General features: G+C 28.7%; 1 protein-coding gene across 1 annotated transcript; it reads right to left on the reverse strand.

Annotated features, from left to right (window-relative positions):
- Positions 1–2,176: 2,176 nt before the first annotated feature.
- Positions 2,177–13,987, reverse strand: LOC111688574 (glutathione S-transferase theta-1). The gene is made up of 4 exons (XM_023451085.2): positions 13,731–13,987; positions 2,915–3,201; positions 2,525–2,660; positions 2,177–2,430 (listed from the first exon to the last, which is right to left on the reverse strand). Exons 1-4 carry the CDS (start codon positions 13,849–13,851, stop codon positions 2,264–2,266), a joined length of 711 nt encoding a protein of 236 aa, XP_023306853.2. The 5' UTR covers positions 13,852–13,987; the 3' UTR covers positions 2,177–2,263.
- Positions 13,988–17,619: the final 3,632 nt, after the last annotated feature.

The following is a 17,619-nucleotide window of genomic DNA, read 5'->3' on the forward strand; positions in this document are numbered from 1 at the left end:
GACAATTTATACGCAACCACACAAAAATATTTGTTTATGCAATTCACAAAAAAATCTATATTTAATTTCAAAAAAAAATAGTTCGTTTGCTTTACAGATACGGGTGTATAATTACCAATTAATTTATATTATAAACGTTTAAGTTTTATTAAGCTCTTACTGAAAAAAAACATAAATCATTTGCCATTAAATGATGATAGTTAGATAATAAAGGAATATAATTGAAAATGCATTAAGATTTTAAATATAAACTAAGTAATCAAATAATAAATGCAAGTTTAAAATATAAAATATGGTATATTAATAAAAAATAGATATATAAAGTAAGTATAATAGAAATTGAAAAATTTAAAATTTGAAAGTCTAATAAAAAAAACTTTAAAAAGTTAATGTACCCTGCAGGAAATGAAGTGATAATTGTCTTAATTCCACTAGTACTAACACTAAAACTGCAAAAAAATACTAGTACTAAAAAGTAGTTGAAGGTCTCCATCATGAATTAAATAGAAAAATTCGTACATCCGAGAAACTATTAGAGCTAAAATCTACAATTTTTAATTGAAGAACTTTGACATTCATGTGAACATTTAGAGAATAACTAGCGGACTATTAAAGGAGGGTGGCTTTGCGCCTTCCATATGAATTAAATACAAAATTTCATTCATTTGGGAAACTAATAGAACATAGTTCTTCAAATTCTGCATGAAGAACTTTGACATTCATATGAACATTTAAAAAATAACAGTCGGACTTTCAAAGGGGTCTTGGCACTTCCTATATATTTTTAAATAAAAAATTTAATTTAGCTAAGAAACTATAAGATTTTTTTTAAATTTTTCATCGATTACATTAAAATCTTATTAAACATCCAGAAAAGATAGCGAATTGTACTCATGTCAACTTATGGGGAAAAACATGGGGACTTGTAGAAGCACATCCACTGAGGCAATATGTAGAATCTTAGGAATAGATCCCTTAACCAAAATGGTTAGCATAAAAGTCATCATATCTAGGGAAAACTGGAAAAAGCTTGAGATATGTATACACCGATGGTTCACAAGAAGAAAATTGGCCATTCAGTATTTTCTGAGAAAAACTAGGCATAAGATTAAATGATGACTTTTTGGTACTTTTTCGCTCTTGGACTGAAACTTTTTGAGTTTTCTATAACATTAAACCTTGAAACATGAAATTAAGCATGTAATGCTTGAAGTATATGGCCATCTATAAAAGGTGTCTTTTTGGTACGTTTTCGTACTTAGATTGGTAGGTTCTTAAAAATGAACCAAGCAAGATTAATTTCAGCATGTTGACTCCGGAGTAAACTAGAATCTATAAAAGGGAACTTTTTAGTATCTACTTTTTCGTTGTTCAACTGGTACTATTTGTATTTTAACATTAAACTTAGGTTAGGTTGATAGGAGGATGTATGTATATTACATCAAATCCGAAGAGATACACCTACGCTCCTTTTCATAAAAAAATTATCATAAATTACACCTATATATAAAACTTTTCAACAAAAAATTGTCCGTACTGAAGAAAATAGTAAAATGATACAGCTTTAAAATATAACGGTTCAAAATTTAAGGTTGTCAGGACTAGTTTAAAGTATTTTCATTTAATTTTTACTTAGTACCAAAGATCGTACCAAAATCAAAGAAACAATAATTAAAATAAATAATAAAATTGATGAAATAAGTGTCATAGATATAGCCAAGGGTTACACGAAGTGATTTGCATTTTTTAAGTGCACAAATTATTAACTATCTTAAGGTCATCAAAATGAATCTAAAAGACTTACCTCCGTATTCATAAATCGCTTGTTTTAAGTTTATTACGCACAATTTCCATACAAAATGCCTACAATAAACCATCAATAACTTTATTATGCATTTATGAATATGGGGATTAATTACAGATTTCAACAGTCAACGTAACGTCTTTCTTATTTGCTTCGATTTTTTTTTCATTTCAAATATTTCATAGGTGTCAACGTATTTTTGTTTGGTATGCGAATATTTCCAACTTATTAAAAAATATCTGCTCTTCCAATAAATAATATGAAAATAAATTATAAATACACTTAACACGTATGTACATATGTACTTATCGTTTGTATTTAAATATATAATATACATAAAAATAGTTAAAACAATATCAAAATTTGATAATTTAAACAATAAACATGAAAATAACAATACAACTTAATAACTAATAATTTACAAAGTAGTAATGAAAAAACAAATGACGTTGTTTGTTGTTATTGTTTCAATGAAATTGCTTCTTTATGATCCTTTTCAGCAGATTTCAGTTTATTCTCAAAATTATCTGTAACTTCTTTGTAGTAGGGTCCTAATTCTTCTTGAACCGATTGATACCATCTTGATAATTTATTGCGATTGGCAAATGGGTTAAATCCAATGTATTCTGAATAAAAAAAAGAAAAATAGTGAATGTTAGTTAATAGATATACATACATATTATGTATGTTGTACATATTTATTTCAAGATCAAAACTTACTTGGCTGATCAATTTCACAAATTGCCACTAAGTCAGCAAATGAAACAGTATCTCCGACCATAAACTTTTTGGAATGCAAAAAGAGATTTTCAAAATCATTAAGTGTGTGCTCAAGTTGTTTTGCTGCTACATTCACCTTCAAAAATTTAAATAAAAAAGAGAAATGATAAAGAGCGGCACCAGTAAAAGAGATGAAAATGTAATGTTGTTTGAATTTAAATTTTTAATTTATGCATATGGCATGACATATGATGAGAGTTTGTTAAACAAATAAACAAGACAATAAAAATTTAACAATGTCATTGCCAAGGTAAAGGTATTCTGCAGTATGTTTCCGTTATGCACAGTTTTCGTTTGTTTTGATTTGAATATTTGTTTTTTTATACTCACCGAATTATCATTAGGTCTGGTTTTTTGCAAGTATGGCACTAGCCACTTTTGCTGAAAATAATCGGTACACGCCAAACCCATGTTACGTTGACGCCACTCAAGAAATTCATCGATACGGCTGCGACCCAAATTTTTGCGAGGATACCAGTGTTCTGGCACAAGTTTTTCTCGAGACAAATGGCGGAATATAGCAACACTTTCTGATAATTGAAATCCATGGTCGGTAATGGCTGGAATCTTTTTAAATCTGTTTACTTTATCCCGAAATTCTCCGGTCAAATGTTCACCTGAAAAAGTTTTAAATAAATTTAACGTTAAAAATATAATTAAATACAACAGTTTGCAATCTATAAATACGTTCATTTATACTGAAAGTTTAGGCCCTATTAGATTTTTAGCTATTTTTTCATTGTATTATAGATATTCCACTGGCATCTCACTAAGAAACCACAAAGCTCTTAAAGGAAAGCTTTATTTTGAGCAAAAAAAAAAACAAAAACTTTAATTTGGAAACAATTAAGAAATAGGTATCTAAATTCCTTTGGACAAATTTTGCTAGGACCAATTGGTGAATAGTTACACCCGTTTGAATATCCAATATCCTAATATCCAAAAGCACTAACTTCAGTGCAAATTTCATCAAAATTGATTTTTCGAGTTAAGTCTCTTATCATGAAATTATATCAAATATTGAATACAGACATACATATAAACAAATAAACACCTGTTATAATATTTGGCACTTATTGTGGGGTGATTCTAAAAAATTAGTCCAACAATAAACATTTGTTTGTTCCCAAAATTATTATCAGTTGGTTACTATCAACCTATTTTTGATATTAAATATAAAATTCCATTAAAATAAAAACAAATGGATTTATTTTAAACTTCATTTTGTATTTTTATACATATTTTTAACTAAATCTTACGAAGTAAATAAGTAAATATGTGTGTATTTAAAATATTTAAATATTTTATACATTATTACCAATTGAGCAATTCATTGTTGTTTATTTTCGATTAAATTGTTGTTTATAATATATAGAGATACAAATACTTATGTACGATGTACTTTGTACGTCAAATTAAAATAAAAAAACAATTTATTTTTTTTATAAAAAAAAATTGTAATCTAAAGATTTTTTATTAAAAAGTCTTATCAATGACTATTAGAAAAAAATCGTTTATTGTTAAACAAACATAAAATTATCAACAATAAAAGCTTTTACATATGTATGCTTACGATCACAGAATTTTTTAAGATTTTTTTATATTTTCTTACAAATTGTCTTTTCAAAATTAATTTAATTATTCTTTTTTAGTTTTTTTTTTTATAGATTAGCAATAAATATATTTTCTGCATATTAATTCGCAAATCAGGTTTTAAGTGTATTTAATGGTTCTAATTATTTCTGCCACTTTAAATAAGTTTCAAGTGTTAAGTGAAATTAACAAAGACGTATTTTTCCATCATTTATTATTTCATTTGTGCGATAATTTTGTTTATACCTACATACATACGCGGTGCAATATTTTATCAATTTTATAGTTATTTTAAGCAGTAAATTCTAAAGATTGTTCAAAGGTGTTGTCGACAAAGAAAACAAAAAGCTTATTGGATTCCGATGTCTTTAAACGTGACAACAAAAAATAAATAAAATAATCAATTAAATATACTTAAGAAATCTATTAATAAATTTTCCTAAAGGCACTTAATAATTCTGCACAAAAACCATTTATCTTGAAAATGTATTTTTTTTTTCAAAATAATAGCACCAATAAAAATGTAAAACTTGTGCATTTCTTGTGGCGTCCGGTCCATACTTGACCGTAAATTCATTTCAAAGTTCTGAAATAATTACTTTATTGAACACGTACTCTCATATTGGAACAAATTCTAAAGTAATTTTTATGTATCATGCTTGTCTTATAGTAAAAGAGCGACGTTCAAACTTTATAGAATTGACCCACGTCTCAATTTCTTGGTGGAGATAGTTTTTAAACCCTGTGACTTATCATATTACCGCATAAAGCCATTTTTCTTGCAAAATAATATTTTCTGTTATTTAATTTATGTAGTTTTAATTGACAGCTTTTATTATAATAATTATAATTTCTCACACTCATTAATCAATGTGAAAGTATTTGTCATCATGAAATTAAATATAATGATCGAACTATTCACACATCAAATCTGTATAATATGTTGATATATTGTATAACTAAGTAGATTTTTTAATTGTTAATCGTAATTTAAAGTTTTCCATGAGCGATAGTGTATTCTATAGTAACACAGAATAGAGGATATTAAGCAATTGTGCTAAATATTTAAAACAATTTTTTTGAATGTATGTATGTGTATATTCGATAAAACCAGCCAGTGTGCTTTGCTACCCTAGAAGCGATGTAAATAATAAATCCACTTTACGATTTTTAAAGATTATAACGTAATATTTTCACAGGTATACGATTTTTTGTATTTACTTCATACTTAAAATTTACTTTACAAACAGGCGGACATAGATTAATAGCTTTTGTAGTTAGCGGTACCATAACTATATACGGATCTTGCCTTCAAAGTTTAACGATATTTAAAACGAATCAATAACATTATTTAATAAATATTGAAAGTAGATCAATTTTGCATATTTAGTAGGTTTCTTTATTATTGGCATCGATAGGTAAAATTAAAATATTTTTATTATTCATGTAATTCTGAATTAAATTTCATTGTTTTGTACTTGTGGACACAAAATAAAAAGTGCATCCACGTGCACAAATAAACGAGACAAAGATTTTGTTTACACAAGTGTAAATTTGTCAATATTAATTGAAATCAATAAAATAAGGCAATATGACACGATTAAAAAAATAATTTCTATAATTAGAATAATCCGACTATTATATTTCATGTGCAAATATTTACTATAAAATAAAATAAAAATATTTGTTAAAAAAAACTAACACATTCAAAACAATTATTCAAAATTTAAAGTTTAAATTTAATTTTAGTAATTATTTTTTTTTTAATTTTTATTCAGTCTTTTACCTCTTTAGAATTTGTAAAACGACGTTTTTAGAATAAAACCCTTTCAATTAATGGAAAGGTATTAAAGTTCAATTGTAAGTATTGATTATGTTTATATCATGATATTTATTTACTAAATGTAATACCAATTTCGATCGGTACGAAATTCTATGACAAGCTTAATAAAGATATATGTAGGTACACTGTTCTAAAAATGGGCACAATTTACTAATAGATTGAGCTGCACTGAATCTGTCCTCAGAATTGGCTATAACATCGTACTTATGTTGAGATTTGTATCTTAGTACAGAGTTTGAAAAAATTTCATCTCCGCATTTTTTGGTAATCAAAATTATTTGATATGTCGTGAGTTACCCTCTCAAAATATCTGTTGTTATGTAATATGATGTTACCTAAAATATTTTGCGTTAAGTGTTGTCCATTCGTGAGCTGGACAGTTTTCAAGAAAATGTCGTATGGAGCACGACTTTTAATTTTAAATTCAATATTTTACCCATCTTCAAATAATCTTTGTTATGTTTTATAATGGTTTCCAAAATTTTTCTAGTCTATCGATGACCGTTCGTAAGCTGTACCTCTTACAAAAACGTATTTTTATACCCACCATCAAAAAAGATGGGGGGTATATTGTTTTTGTCATTCCGTTTGTAACACATTGAAATATTCGTCTAAGACCCATAAAAGTATATATATTCTGGGTCCTTATTAGATAGAGTCCAAACGGAAATAGCTAGCGAGCTGAAATTTTGCACAGATACTTATAGTTGATCCAGTTTGTTTGGTATTGAAAATGGGCAATATCGGACCACGATTTCGCCTAGCCCCCATATAAGGCCTCCTTTAGAAAATTACATTATCGCCAATAACTGACTAACAAAAGCATCAATAGCGCTGTAATTCGGCACAAACATGTTTTTTGGGGACATAAATCCTTTCATAAAATTTTATAAGGATCGGTCCATAATTGACCCTACCCCCCATACAAAGTACCCTTCAGAAAATGACTTTATCGTTCACAACTGACTAACAGAAGCATCAATAGCGGTGTAATTCGGCACAAACATGTTTTATGGTGACATAAATCTCTTCGTAGAATTTTATAAGGATCGGTCCATAATTGACCCTACCCCCCATATAAAGTCCCCTTCAGAAAATGACTTTATCGCCAATAACTGGCTAAGAGAAGCATCAATAGCAGTGAAATTCGACACAAACATGTTTTATAGGGACATAAATCTGTTCATAGAATTTCATAAGGATCGGTCCATAATTGACCCTACCCCCCATACAAAGTACCCTTCAGAAAATGACTTTATCGCTCACAACTGACTAACAGAAGCATCAATAGCGGTGTAATTCGGCACAAAGATGTTTTATGGGGACATAAATCTTTTCGTAGAATTTTATAAGGATCGGTTCATAATTGACCCTACCCCCCATATAAAGACCCCTTCAGAAGTTGACTTTGTCGCTCATAACTGGCTAAGAGAAGCATCAATAGCGGTGAAATTCGGCACAAACATGTTTTATGGTCTCATAAATCTCTTTGTAGAATTTTATAAGGATAATTGACCCTATACATAATTGACCCTATCCCACCTATAAGGTCCCTTTCAGAAAACGACTTTAATGCTCATATCTACCTTAAGAAGCATACATATAACAATAATATTCGACATATAAAAGTTTTATGGGAACTAAAATCATTTTCTTAAATGAGTCCATTATTATATGATGAGTCCATTATTATGTAACCCCTAATAATGTGCCCTTTAGACAACGAATTCAACGCTCATTACTACAAAATTCTACATACACAAGTTTCGTGCGAGCCAAAATCTCCCTATCAAATTTTATAAGGATCGATCCTTATTGAAAGTAAGAATATCGGTTCACGTTTTCTCCTATCCCTATTATAATGCCCCCTTCAGAAAATAACTTTATCGCTAAGAGATGTATGCTCATATCTGCTCATAACATATCTGCTCATAACATATATATAAAGCAATAAAATTCGACATAAAAAAGTTTTATAGGAAACAAAATCATTTTCATAAATTTAACGAAAATGGATTTATAATTGACCTTACCAAGGTCCTCTTCTGAAAATGACTTTAAGTCATATTACTGACCCAAAAATGTAAGTACATCAGTAAGATTCTACATAAACATGAATGATTTGATGGTGGGTATATAAGATTCGGCATGGCCGAATATAACACTCTTACTTGTTTTAATTTTACTATATTTCTTCAACAAAATATACAATATGTGATATCATTTAAAAGGTTTTTTGAAGCCATGTCTAGTGGTATGCAAAATTTGCAAAATTGTGCATACATTTTATTTTTATTATAAGTGCAATTCGGCTTCATTTTCATTTCAATTCCTTAAAAAAATTACACCTTAATATATTTTATATAGTTTTGTGGAGCCATGTTATTAATAAAATATGTATATTCAGATTGAAGCAATGTTTATTTTTGGATAAGCGTTTTTAACCAACTGGAATAATAAAATTCTTTTTACATTATCATTTCTAGTTTTTTAATTAAATCTGCTATTACAAGTTTATTTCTAGGTTAAAAAATTATCGAATAAAAATGCAAATAAAAGCGTCAATATATTTTGAAAAGTACTAAAACAATACTTTATACTCGTATATGTATTTGAAAATTGTAGGTTCAAAGAACTGTTAGAACAAAGAACGATTTGAAGGTGAACACATTCTGTAGTGTAAAATACTAATTTATTCTCTTGCATATGAATTTCTTGCATTCGTTGTGTGTTTTTTTTTTTTAAATTTAATAATTTGAATAAAAAGTAATAAAAGTTTAGTAGTAAGTAGTAATGTCTTCCTGCAACCTTATTGTTACTGAGTAACAAACGAATTGTTTAGGAGGGTAATGGGAGTAACTGCACAATTCTTAAGATATGGTGCCTATTACAAACATCAACACAATCGAAAAATGTTTTCTTCAGTATAAATATGGTTACTTAATATTTAACTTAAAAATAAATTTAAAACAATATTTTTACTAGTCGAAACGATTAACTCTCATAGATTAAATAAAAATAATTACAGTAATAACACAATTTCACAACTAATATGTGTATGTACATAAATATGAATATCTCGTCAGACATCCAGTTCTATGTGATTCGCAGTTCTATGTAATTTTAAATATAGGTCCATAAGACACCAATTAAAAAATTAGTAGGTACTAATTTTTAAAACAAAGGACAACATGTTGCAAAAATTATCAAAATATTGAAAATTATCAATATATTGAACTTCTTTATATATTTATGAACAAATTTTAAATAACAAATATTTGTGTATTATTCTCCATAAATAATAACAAAATATTGTCGTACAGAGTGTATGTAAATATTAACATACCTTCATTTTCTTTTAAGGTGTGTGACAATTTCATTTACATTTATCCAAATAGTAATAAACAAAAAATAACAATCCGGTTTTCGAACATGTAAATAAACTGTGATTAACAAGTTTATAAATTAAAAATTTTATGTATTTAATTAATATGTATGAATGAATATTTTTATGTATGTATATTGTGATTCGTTAACTTACATACTAAAGTCTGCATATGATGGTATTGCATATGCACAATATAATCCACACACAGTATAATCCCATATGAAAAAGAATGATTTCGAATGACTTTATAACTTTTTCTCAAATGTCGATTTAGAAATAGATTACACAAATCTTCATATTTCACAAATCGTACCCCAGCAGTTCGACAAAAAGTCAATGCATACGAAAAAGACAGTAATTTCCACTAATAGTTAACCACCTGGATGATTGTAATTCGTATGTTTTGGGTCATTCGTCACGAATGTACCCTTTGTAATCGAGAATGAAGACAGTCGTCACTTTAGTGTCCTCTTTGTAAGCGGGAGCGGAGACAGTCGTCTCTTTACTATCCTCAAGTAACCTAAAGATTATACTCTTAAAAGTAGTTTTTTTGTTGTACTTCCGAAAGTAGTTATTTTATCCATTTTTTGAAGGAATGATTATTACTTTCCACTAATATGCCACCATCTGGTTGACGCAAATTTATATCTTTCGGGTCAATCGTCACATTATTGTCCCATAGTATTCTAGAGAGTAGACACTTTAAATTTTTAAATTTTAGCTCCATTAATATCTTACCACCTGGCTAAATCCAATTCCTATGTTTTTGGTCTTTCGTCTAAAATAAACTCTTTGTAAACGAGAATGAAGACAGTCGTCACTTTAGTGTCCCCTTTGTAAGCGAGAGCGGAGGCAATCGTCTCTTTACTGTCTCTTTGTAGGGGGTAGAGTGACGATTGACTTCCTCGTAGGACAAGCCCATGTTAAAATGGTTGGTCACCTAGGTAGTCAGGTGGCTAGGGGCCACCACAAGTGGTAGGTTAAGTGGTCAGTTCGGGACTGTCCCGTCGAACTGCTGGGACATTTTAGATACACTACTGATAACTTCACACTTTCACAGGTTTTTATAACTTCTATTTTTTGTGAATTCTTTATTTATGGTCAAAAGTATACGCGTGTATGTACATATGTATGTGTGTATGGACCAGCATTTTATGAAAAAAACTCTTTGTTTCCATTTTATTCGACATTATAAATATATTTGATCTAATTATTAGCGCAAATATACTAAATTTAATAAATACAAATAAGAATTTAATGCACATTTTGTTTTTAATATATAAAAGTATTAGGTATTTACAAAATTCTATTTTTTAATTAGCAATATGTAGTGAATTGCATTTAGAATAAACAAATTTTAGTATTTTGGTTAATTGATAAATATAAATTATCGAGAGAAGCGGTCAATAATATAGGACCGTAGTTGTGAAACGGGTCAGAACGTTACCGATTGTGAATTGTGTAATACTTTGAGTTCATAAGTATGTAAAAACAACAAACAAAAGTTGAATTCAATTCGAAATATTTCACCCCGTTTATAACGTATTTTCAATTTTAACCGAAAAATGGCATTATTGATAAAACAAAAAAGGGGGTAAAACTTCCTTGTAAGGCAATTTAGTTATACTGCAATAACTATCAAAATGTGGCATAAACAATGTCTGTAGAAAAATCGCTATATCTCAAAAACTTAATAACGATTTCTGAACTCATCGGATGGAAATACATAGGAATTTTATTTTAAAGGCACGCAAAAGTTCGATTTTGTTGACTTGTGTAATATATAAATAATAATTGTTCTGTTTAGGTTTATTATATGTAAGCTAAAACCAATACCAATCATTTTCTCAAGAAAACCACAGGATATTTTTTGTCGAAAAAATTTGCAAACTTTAGATAGCTAAATAAAAGTAATTTTTTAAAGGAGACCTCATACGGTCAATTAAGGACCGATACTCATAAATTTTTGTACATACAAATGTAGATTGTTTTGTATTACACTAGTTTATGTTGAATTTCATCGCTATACTAATATTTTCAAATTAAGAATATGTACTTGTATTTTAAATAAGTAAAACCCTTTCCTGAAGAGAACTCAATATAATGGCTAGAGTCAGTTATAGCCTAATCTTCTTCAAATTCGGAATTACTGATCCTCATAAATTTTCATACCCACCATCAAAAAAAGGGGGTATATATATTGATTTTATCATTTCGTGTATAACACATTGAAATATTGAGCATAGACCACAAAAAATATATAAATTCTGAGACCTCGTAAGATTCTAAGACGATCAAGCTACGGCTGTACGTCTGTCTGTTCTTGGCACAATAGCGTCCACAAAAAAAGAGATAGAAGAATGAAATTTTCCCAAAATATTCTCTATTAATCAGAAATGTTTGATATTAAATATGGGCAAAATAGGTTAACGGTTTTACAAAGCCCTATAAAAATGTACCTTCCGGAATATAGCGTGAAAAGCTTCAAACATTCATAAGTAATTTTTTTTAATACTGAAATTTAATTCTGAATTATGCAGACATAGGACCATCATTGGCAAGTTTTGAATGACCTCAAATATCTCTATGAAATTTTGTGGGGTCGGTCCACATTTGACCCTACACCCATATATGGCCCCAACAGAAAATTATTTGTATGAACCAAAATCGATCTACGAAATTTTAAGAGAATCGGTCCATAATTGACCCTACCCCCCATATTAGGTCCCCTGTAGAAAGGAATTAACGAATTACTGGCTTTAAAATGACTATAACGGCGACGAAATTCGACATAAACAAGTTCCGTATGACTCAAAATATCTCTAAGAAATTTTGTTGGGATTGGTCTTCATCCAATATAATGTCCACATCAGAAAATTACTTTAACGCTCATTACTTTCTTAAAAATACGAGAAGTAATGAGAAATTCGACATAAACATGATATGTATGAATCAAAATCATTCTACAAAATTTTAAGGGAATCGGTCCAAAATTGACCCTAAATCCATATGATATATAAGGCTAATTACAGTCTTCTAAATAACTATATGGTCACAAAAATCGATATAAACAAGTATTATATGGCCCCAAATATCCATCCATATTTACCCTTTCATCCATTTAAAGCTTATTACTGAGCGTGAAAGCCATTTTTGACGAATTGTATAGTTCTAATAGACCGATAAAATTCGACATAAACTAGTTTTGTATAAGCTAAAATTCCAATCAGTCCATAATAGCCCTACCTCCTATATAAGTTTCCTTTAAAAAATAAATTAAACGCTCATTACTGCCTTAAAAATTTGAATACTGTGATGAAATTTCACATAAATATGATTTTCATACAAAAATTGTTTTACGAGATGTAACGATGTTCATAATTGATCCTACCCTCATAAAAGTCCCCTCCAGAAAATTACATAAAATGTTGTAAGGACAGATGGGGATATTTGCATTATTGACACTACCACGCATATAACTCCTCTTGTTTTGAAAAGTTAAAACTTTATTAATGGGCACTTTTCAAATATTACCCTGATGTTCATATTAATATCGATATATGATAACAAAATATTCATAAATATCAAAGTTTATTTAATTTATTTTAATAGTGGGTATATAAGATTCGGCATAGCCGAATATAACACTCTTACTTGTTTCGAGCTTTTTGATATGAAACTTGTTTATGTACTTTATTTATAAGCCTGCAATTAAATTTAAAGTAGTGTTGTGAAGGGGACCTTAAATAAATGGTAGGATCAATTATTGCCTGATCCTCATAAAATTTTGTAGACCGAATTTGGTTTCTATAAAACTTGTTAATATTGAATTTCATCACTATACTAGCATGTTTATGCCAGTAATAAGATTTAAAGTAACTGTGTTAGCGAGGCCTTATATTGTGGGTTGGATGAGTTGCCGACCCATTCAGCTTTGAATTCAAGAGGAAGATCTACGATTCTAAAAAGTTATTTATGTCGAATTTCATAACGGTACTAGTACTTTGAAATCAAAAATGATCATTAATTTTCAAAAATGATCATTAAAGTAATTTTCTAAAGGGGAGCGAAGTGGAAAGGTCGATTATGTGCCTACAAAATCAATAAATCTGTTTAGATTTATTGACTGGGTATAATAATAGCTGGAAAACAACTAATTATATTCAAAAATAGCCTTTGGCCTCCAATCGATTTTCATACTTTCCCCAAAAATGTTTAAATTTTTGTCTATATACACAGAATAAAATATTTGCTATTGTACATAACTATAAATAAATAAGTAACTAACAGCTGTTCGTTAACTAAATGAACATTTTACGTACCTTTTAATACCGAAATTGGAACCGCTTCATACGGAACCTTCGATGCTTGCAAAAGTATATATAAAGCACGACTGGATTGATTTATAAAATCATAGTAAAATTTTATCGGTTGCAATGGCATTTTTTGTATTTAAATTTTAGACTCGTTATAATAAAAGTATTTTTTTTTTTTTTTTTTGAGGTAAAAGAAAATTTCGGTTCGTTTAAAATTTTAAAAATATTATTTCGTCTTCACTGGGATACAGTTAAAACTGAACTGAGCTTAATTCTCTACTGATGATCAGTTAATATGACTATCGATTGCATTGACGGTCTGTGGTTTGAGTACATTTGCAGTTGTCTCCATCATCAGCGATTGATATTGAAGTTAAAATTTTTGAGTAAAACTACAAACAATATACAATGTATATTATACATACATATGTATTTTTAATTGTGCTCGTATGAACCTGCAGTATTAATATTTTCTCTCCTCTTTTCCAAATTGGTCGTAACATACAGACAATAGTACAAACAAGTTATGTGAGTATGTACATACAAACATATGCATATGCATATTTATTTATGTGTGTACATATGTGTGATGTTTTTCTGTCATTCTGTTTTAGTTAGACCTACTAAATTGAGAGTATAGTAGACTCTACTTGTAATAAATAATCGAATAAACAAAATTTAAAATTTGTTCCCATTAAATTTTTAACACTGTTACAAACACGGAAATTTCTTACCGACTAACATTTGGTTGGAAGCACTAAAACGTAAAGTTTATCATTGTAGAGGTATGGGTCTCCACTAAATGTACCAGGCGATGTATGACTGGAAAGTGTCGCCAGGATATCCTCCGACTTGCTATAAATAGGGAAGCATAAAACGAGTCAGTCTATAATAAAACGTCATTGAGTAATATTAATATAATATAAATATATCATTTTAGTAGTATATTTATATTATATTAAAATTGAATTTGTTTTGATAATTTAGAAGAATGTATGCATATAAAATTCGACATAGTCGTATACACTTTACAATCTTACTTGTCATTTTATTTTTTTGTTTTGTTTTTATTTTATCAGTGATTTTTTATAAAAAGCCGGTCGATCGATCTCTGTATGTATGTGTGCGTACAAACGTAAATTAATCGTTTATTTTGCAATATTTATATTTATTTGTTTTTTCTCATTTTTGTTTTGTTAATAGCTTTCGTTGTTTTGTATACACATGCCCCACCATTGCTCCCCCTTATCAAACTTGACTTGTGCACACATTGAAACATGTGTATAAATTTGATCAACTATTTAAAGCAGCTCTAAAATCGCGTTATACATATAAATGGTTCGATAATGAGCGGAATTTTAAAGTACAACTGACTCAGTTTCTTTACTCGTTTTGAGGGTAATTTCATATGGAAAAATTGTGGGCCTTTTAAAGATATTAAAGAAAAGCCCTTTAGGGAAAAAATATAAAAATTTTGATAAAATATTGATATCAAATTAATATTACTTTGATATTAGGCAATATGATCTAACTCAAAAAATAAAACAGAAAGTTTAAAAAGAGGAAAAGAGAACATATTTTTTCTATTTTTTACCTAAAGTATTGTAAGTTTATTTTGTGAAAAAAACGATGAATTATTGTTTTTGACATTTTAATATTATGGGACACATTTGGACTGAACTTAAATTTTATTTCCAAATAATAACCCAGCTAAAAATCAAGATGAATTTTAATAATTTTTAAATCTTTTTAACTTTTTGTGTAAAATTTAACTTATTTTAATATTATTTTATCAGTTTACCATTTTAATATTTAAGTAAAATTGTAACCTCCTGCAAAAAAATTAAATATTGCTCCTTGTATGAAACTTTATGCCCTCTGCAATATCATGAATCGTTTCAAATGTACAACTAAGATATAAGTAGTTAAAGTGCGTGACGTGATGTGACAGAAATAGAAGTTGCTTATTTCTTTTTTGATAAAAAAATGTAAAAAATCTGCGAGTTTTACCTGGCTATTTGGTTAAAACCTCTTTTATTGTAATTTGGAATATTTATTGATTATTTTTCAGCTTTTAGAACTAAAAAATTGTTTTCAGATTTTTTTGTACAAGCCGTTATGTGTGACGTGACATGACGTGATGTGACAAAAATGACCAATGATGAAATTTGCAATATTATTGAAAATTAATTAGTCCATAGATTTCTTTTGGACGGACATTGTTGAATTTTTTTGGAATCAGAGAAATATTTCGACTATTTAATAACATTTTAGTTGAAAATAGCTCCCGTATAAGAATAATATAAGAATTAACATTAATTAACATAAAACTTTTAAAAATGCTTATATTACCATACAATTCAACACAAATAATTAACATAATAATTAACATACAAATCGTTCATCCTAATTTTTTTTCAAAATTGGTCCATGATTAGGCATAGCTTCCATACAAAACCCACATTTAATATACCCATAAACTTGTATATATAACAAAAATTTCGCCATCCTGATATTACAAACACACAAAAAACTTCCAAATGTACAACTACTGACCCTTCTGATGATAATACAATAATCGGTCATAACGGCCATATAAAGCCGATATCCGAAAATCACTTTTTTTCATACATTTCATAAAAATATCATTTGTTGAATTTCTGTGCTTTTTCTTCCACTTATCAACTAAAAAATCATAACTATCACCTTGAATAAATTGCATAAATATCACATCTTTTTAAATAACAATATTTCACAATTCGAAGGTTGCACTTGAGGAAATTTATGTAATGTGACGTGACGTGACAGACTTTGAAATTATATAAAAAAATAATCCAGCTTAGAATTATTTTTCTTTTCTTTTAAATTGAGTTCTATATACTAAACTTGATTTAGATTCAAAGTTTTGAATACTTCTGAATGCCAACTAAAACTATGAAAGAAAACCGAAAATTTGCCTTTTAAGGATATTTATCTTTCTATATTTGTATGTTTTAAGATAACTATTATTTCAACAAATGTTTTCCGATAAAAGTCCATTTTAATATTAGCCTTTAAAATATTAAAAACTATTAAAAGCAAATGCTACTAAAGGTGCAATAATATGCCTGAAATATTATTGTAACTTTTAATTCCGATTTCTCATCATAGTGGTTAAGAAAAGCTGTGGGGTCTTTAATATAATAAAATTTGAATATTTTACTATAATAATAAAAGTTGAAATTTTATTTTTGATAACTTTTAGTTTTTGAGCCACGGGGGACTTTTCGGTGGAAATGCCCATATATTGTAAGGACCCAAAATGTTGCCATTTTGAACCCCACAATTTCTTTTATTGTAGTTTTTGAAATAAATACATAAAATGTCTATTTGATCAGTGTTTGACTTGGTGGGCAATGGATTACATCCATCAAAGGGGGGGGGGGCGGATTACATCCGCCAATGTGTGTTTGTTTCCTTTCAGATAGAACGATCAATTCAGCCCAACAGAGTAACAGAACAGTGACATAGAGAGAAGGATTCAGCCAAAGAGAATTCAGCCAGAGAGAAAGAGAAGGATATTCAGCCAGAGAGAAGGAAGATATTCAGCAAGAGAGGAATTCAGCAAGAGAGAAGAAATATATTCCGCAAGAGGGAACAAGAGGATATCCAACCTGAGAGAGTGAGAGGACAGTCAGATGGGGAGAATAAGCTGTAAAACCGTTAACGGTTCAAACCTATGACAGGAGCATCACTACAAAACTACAGGAGTTGTAGTTACTGAGGACTATAAAAGAGGATGTAAACGAACAATCAGTCTCTTTTGCGGTGCAACAAGTGAACAGCTAAGACGTGTGTGTCGGTAAGAAAAACTACAGTGGGCAGTGCTAGGTTAGCAAGAAACACAGTAAGGCTA

Source organism: Lucilia cuprina, chromosome 3 (genome assembly GCF_022045245.1).
Source record: "Lucilia cuprina isolate Lc7/37 chromosome 3, ASM2204524v1, whole genome shotgun sequence".
NCBI lineage: Eukaryota > Metazoa > Arthropoda > Insecta > Diptera > Calliphoridae > Lucilia > Lucilia cuprina.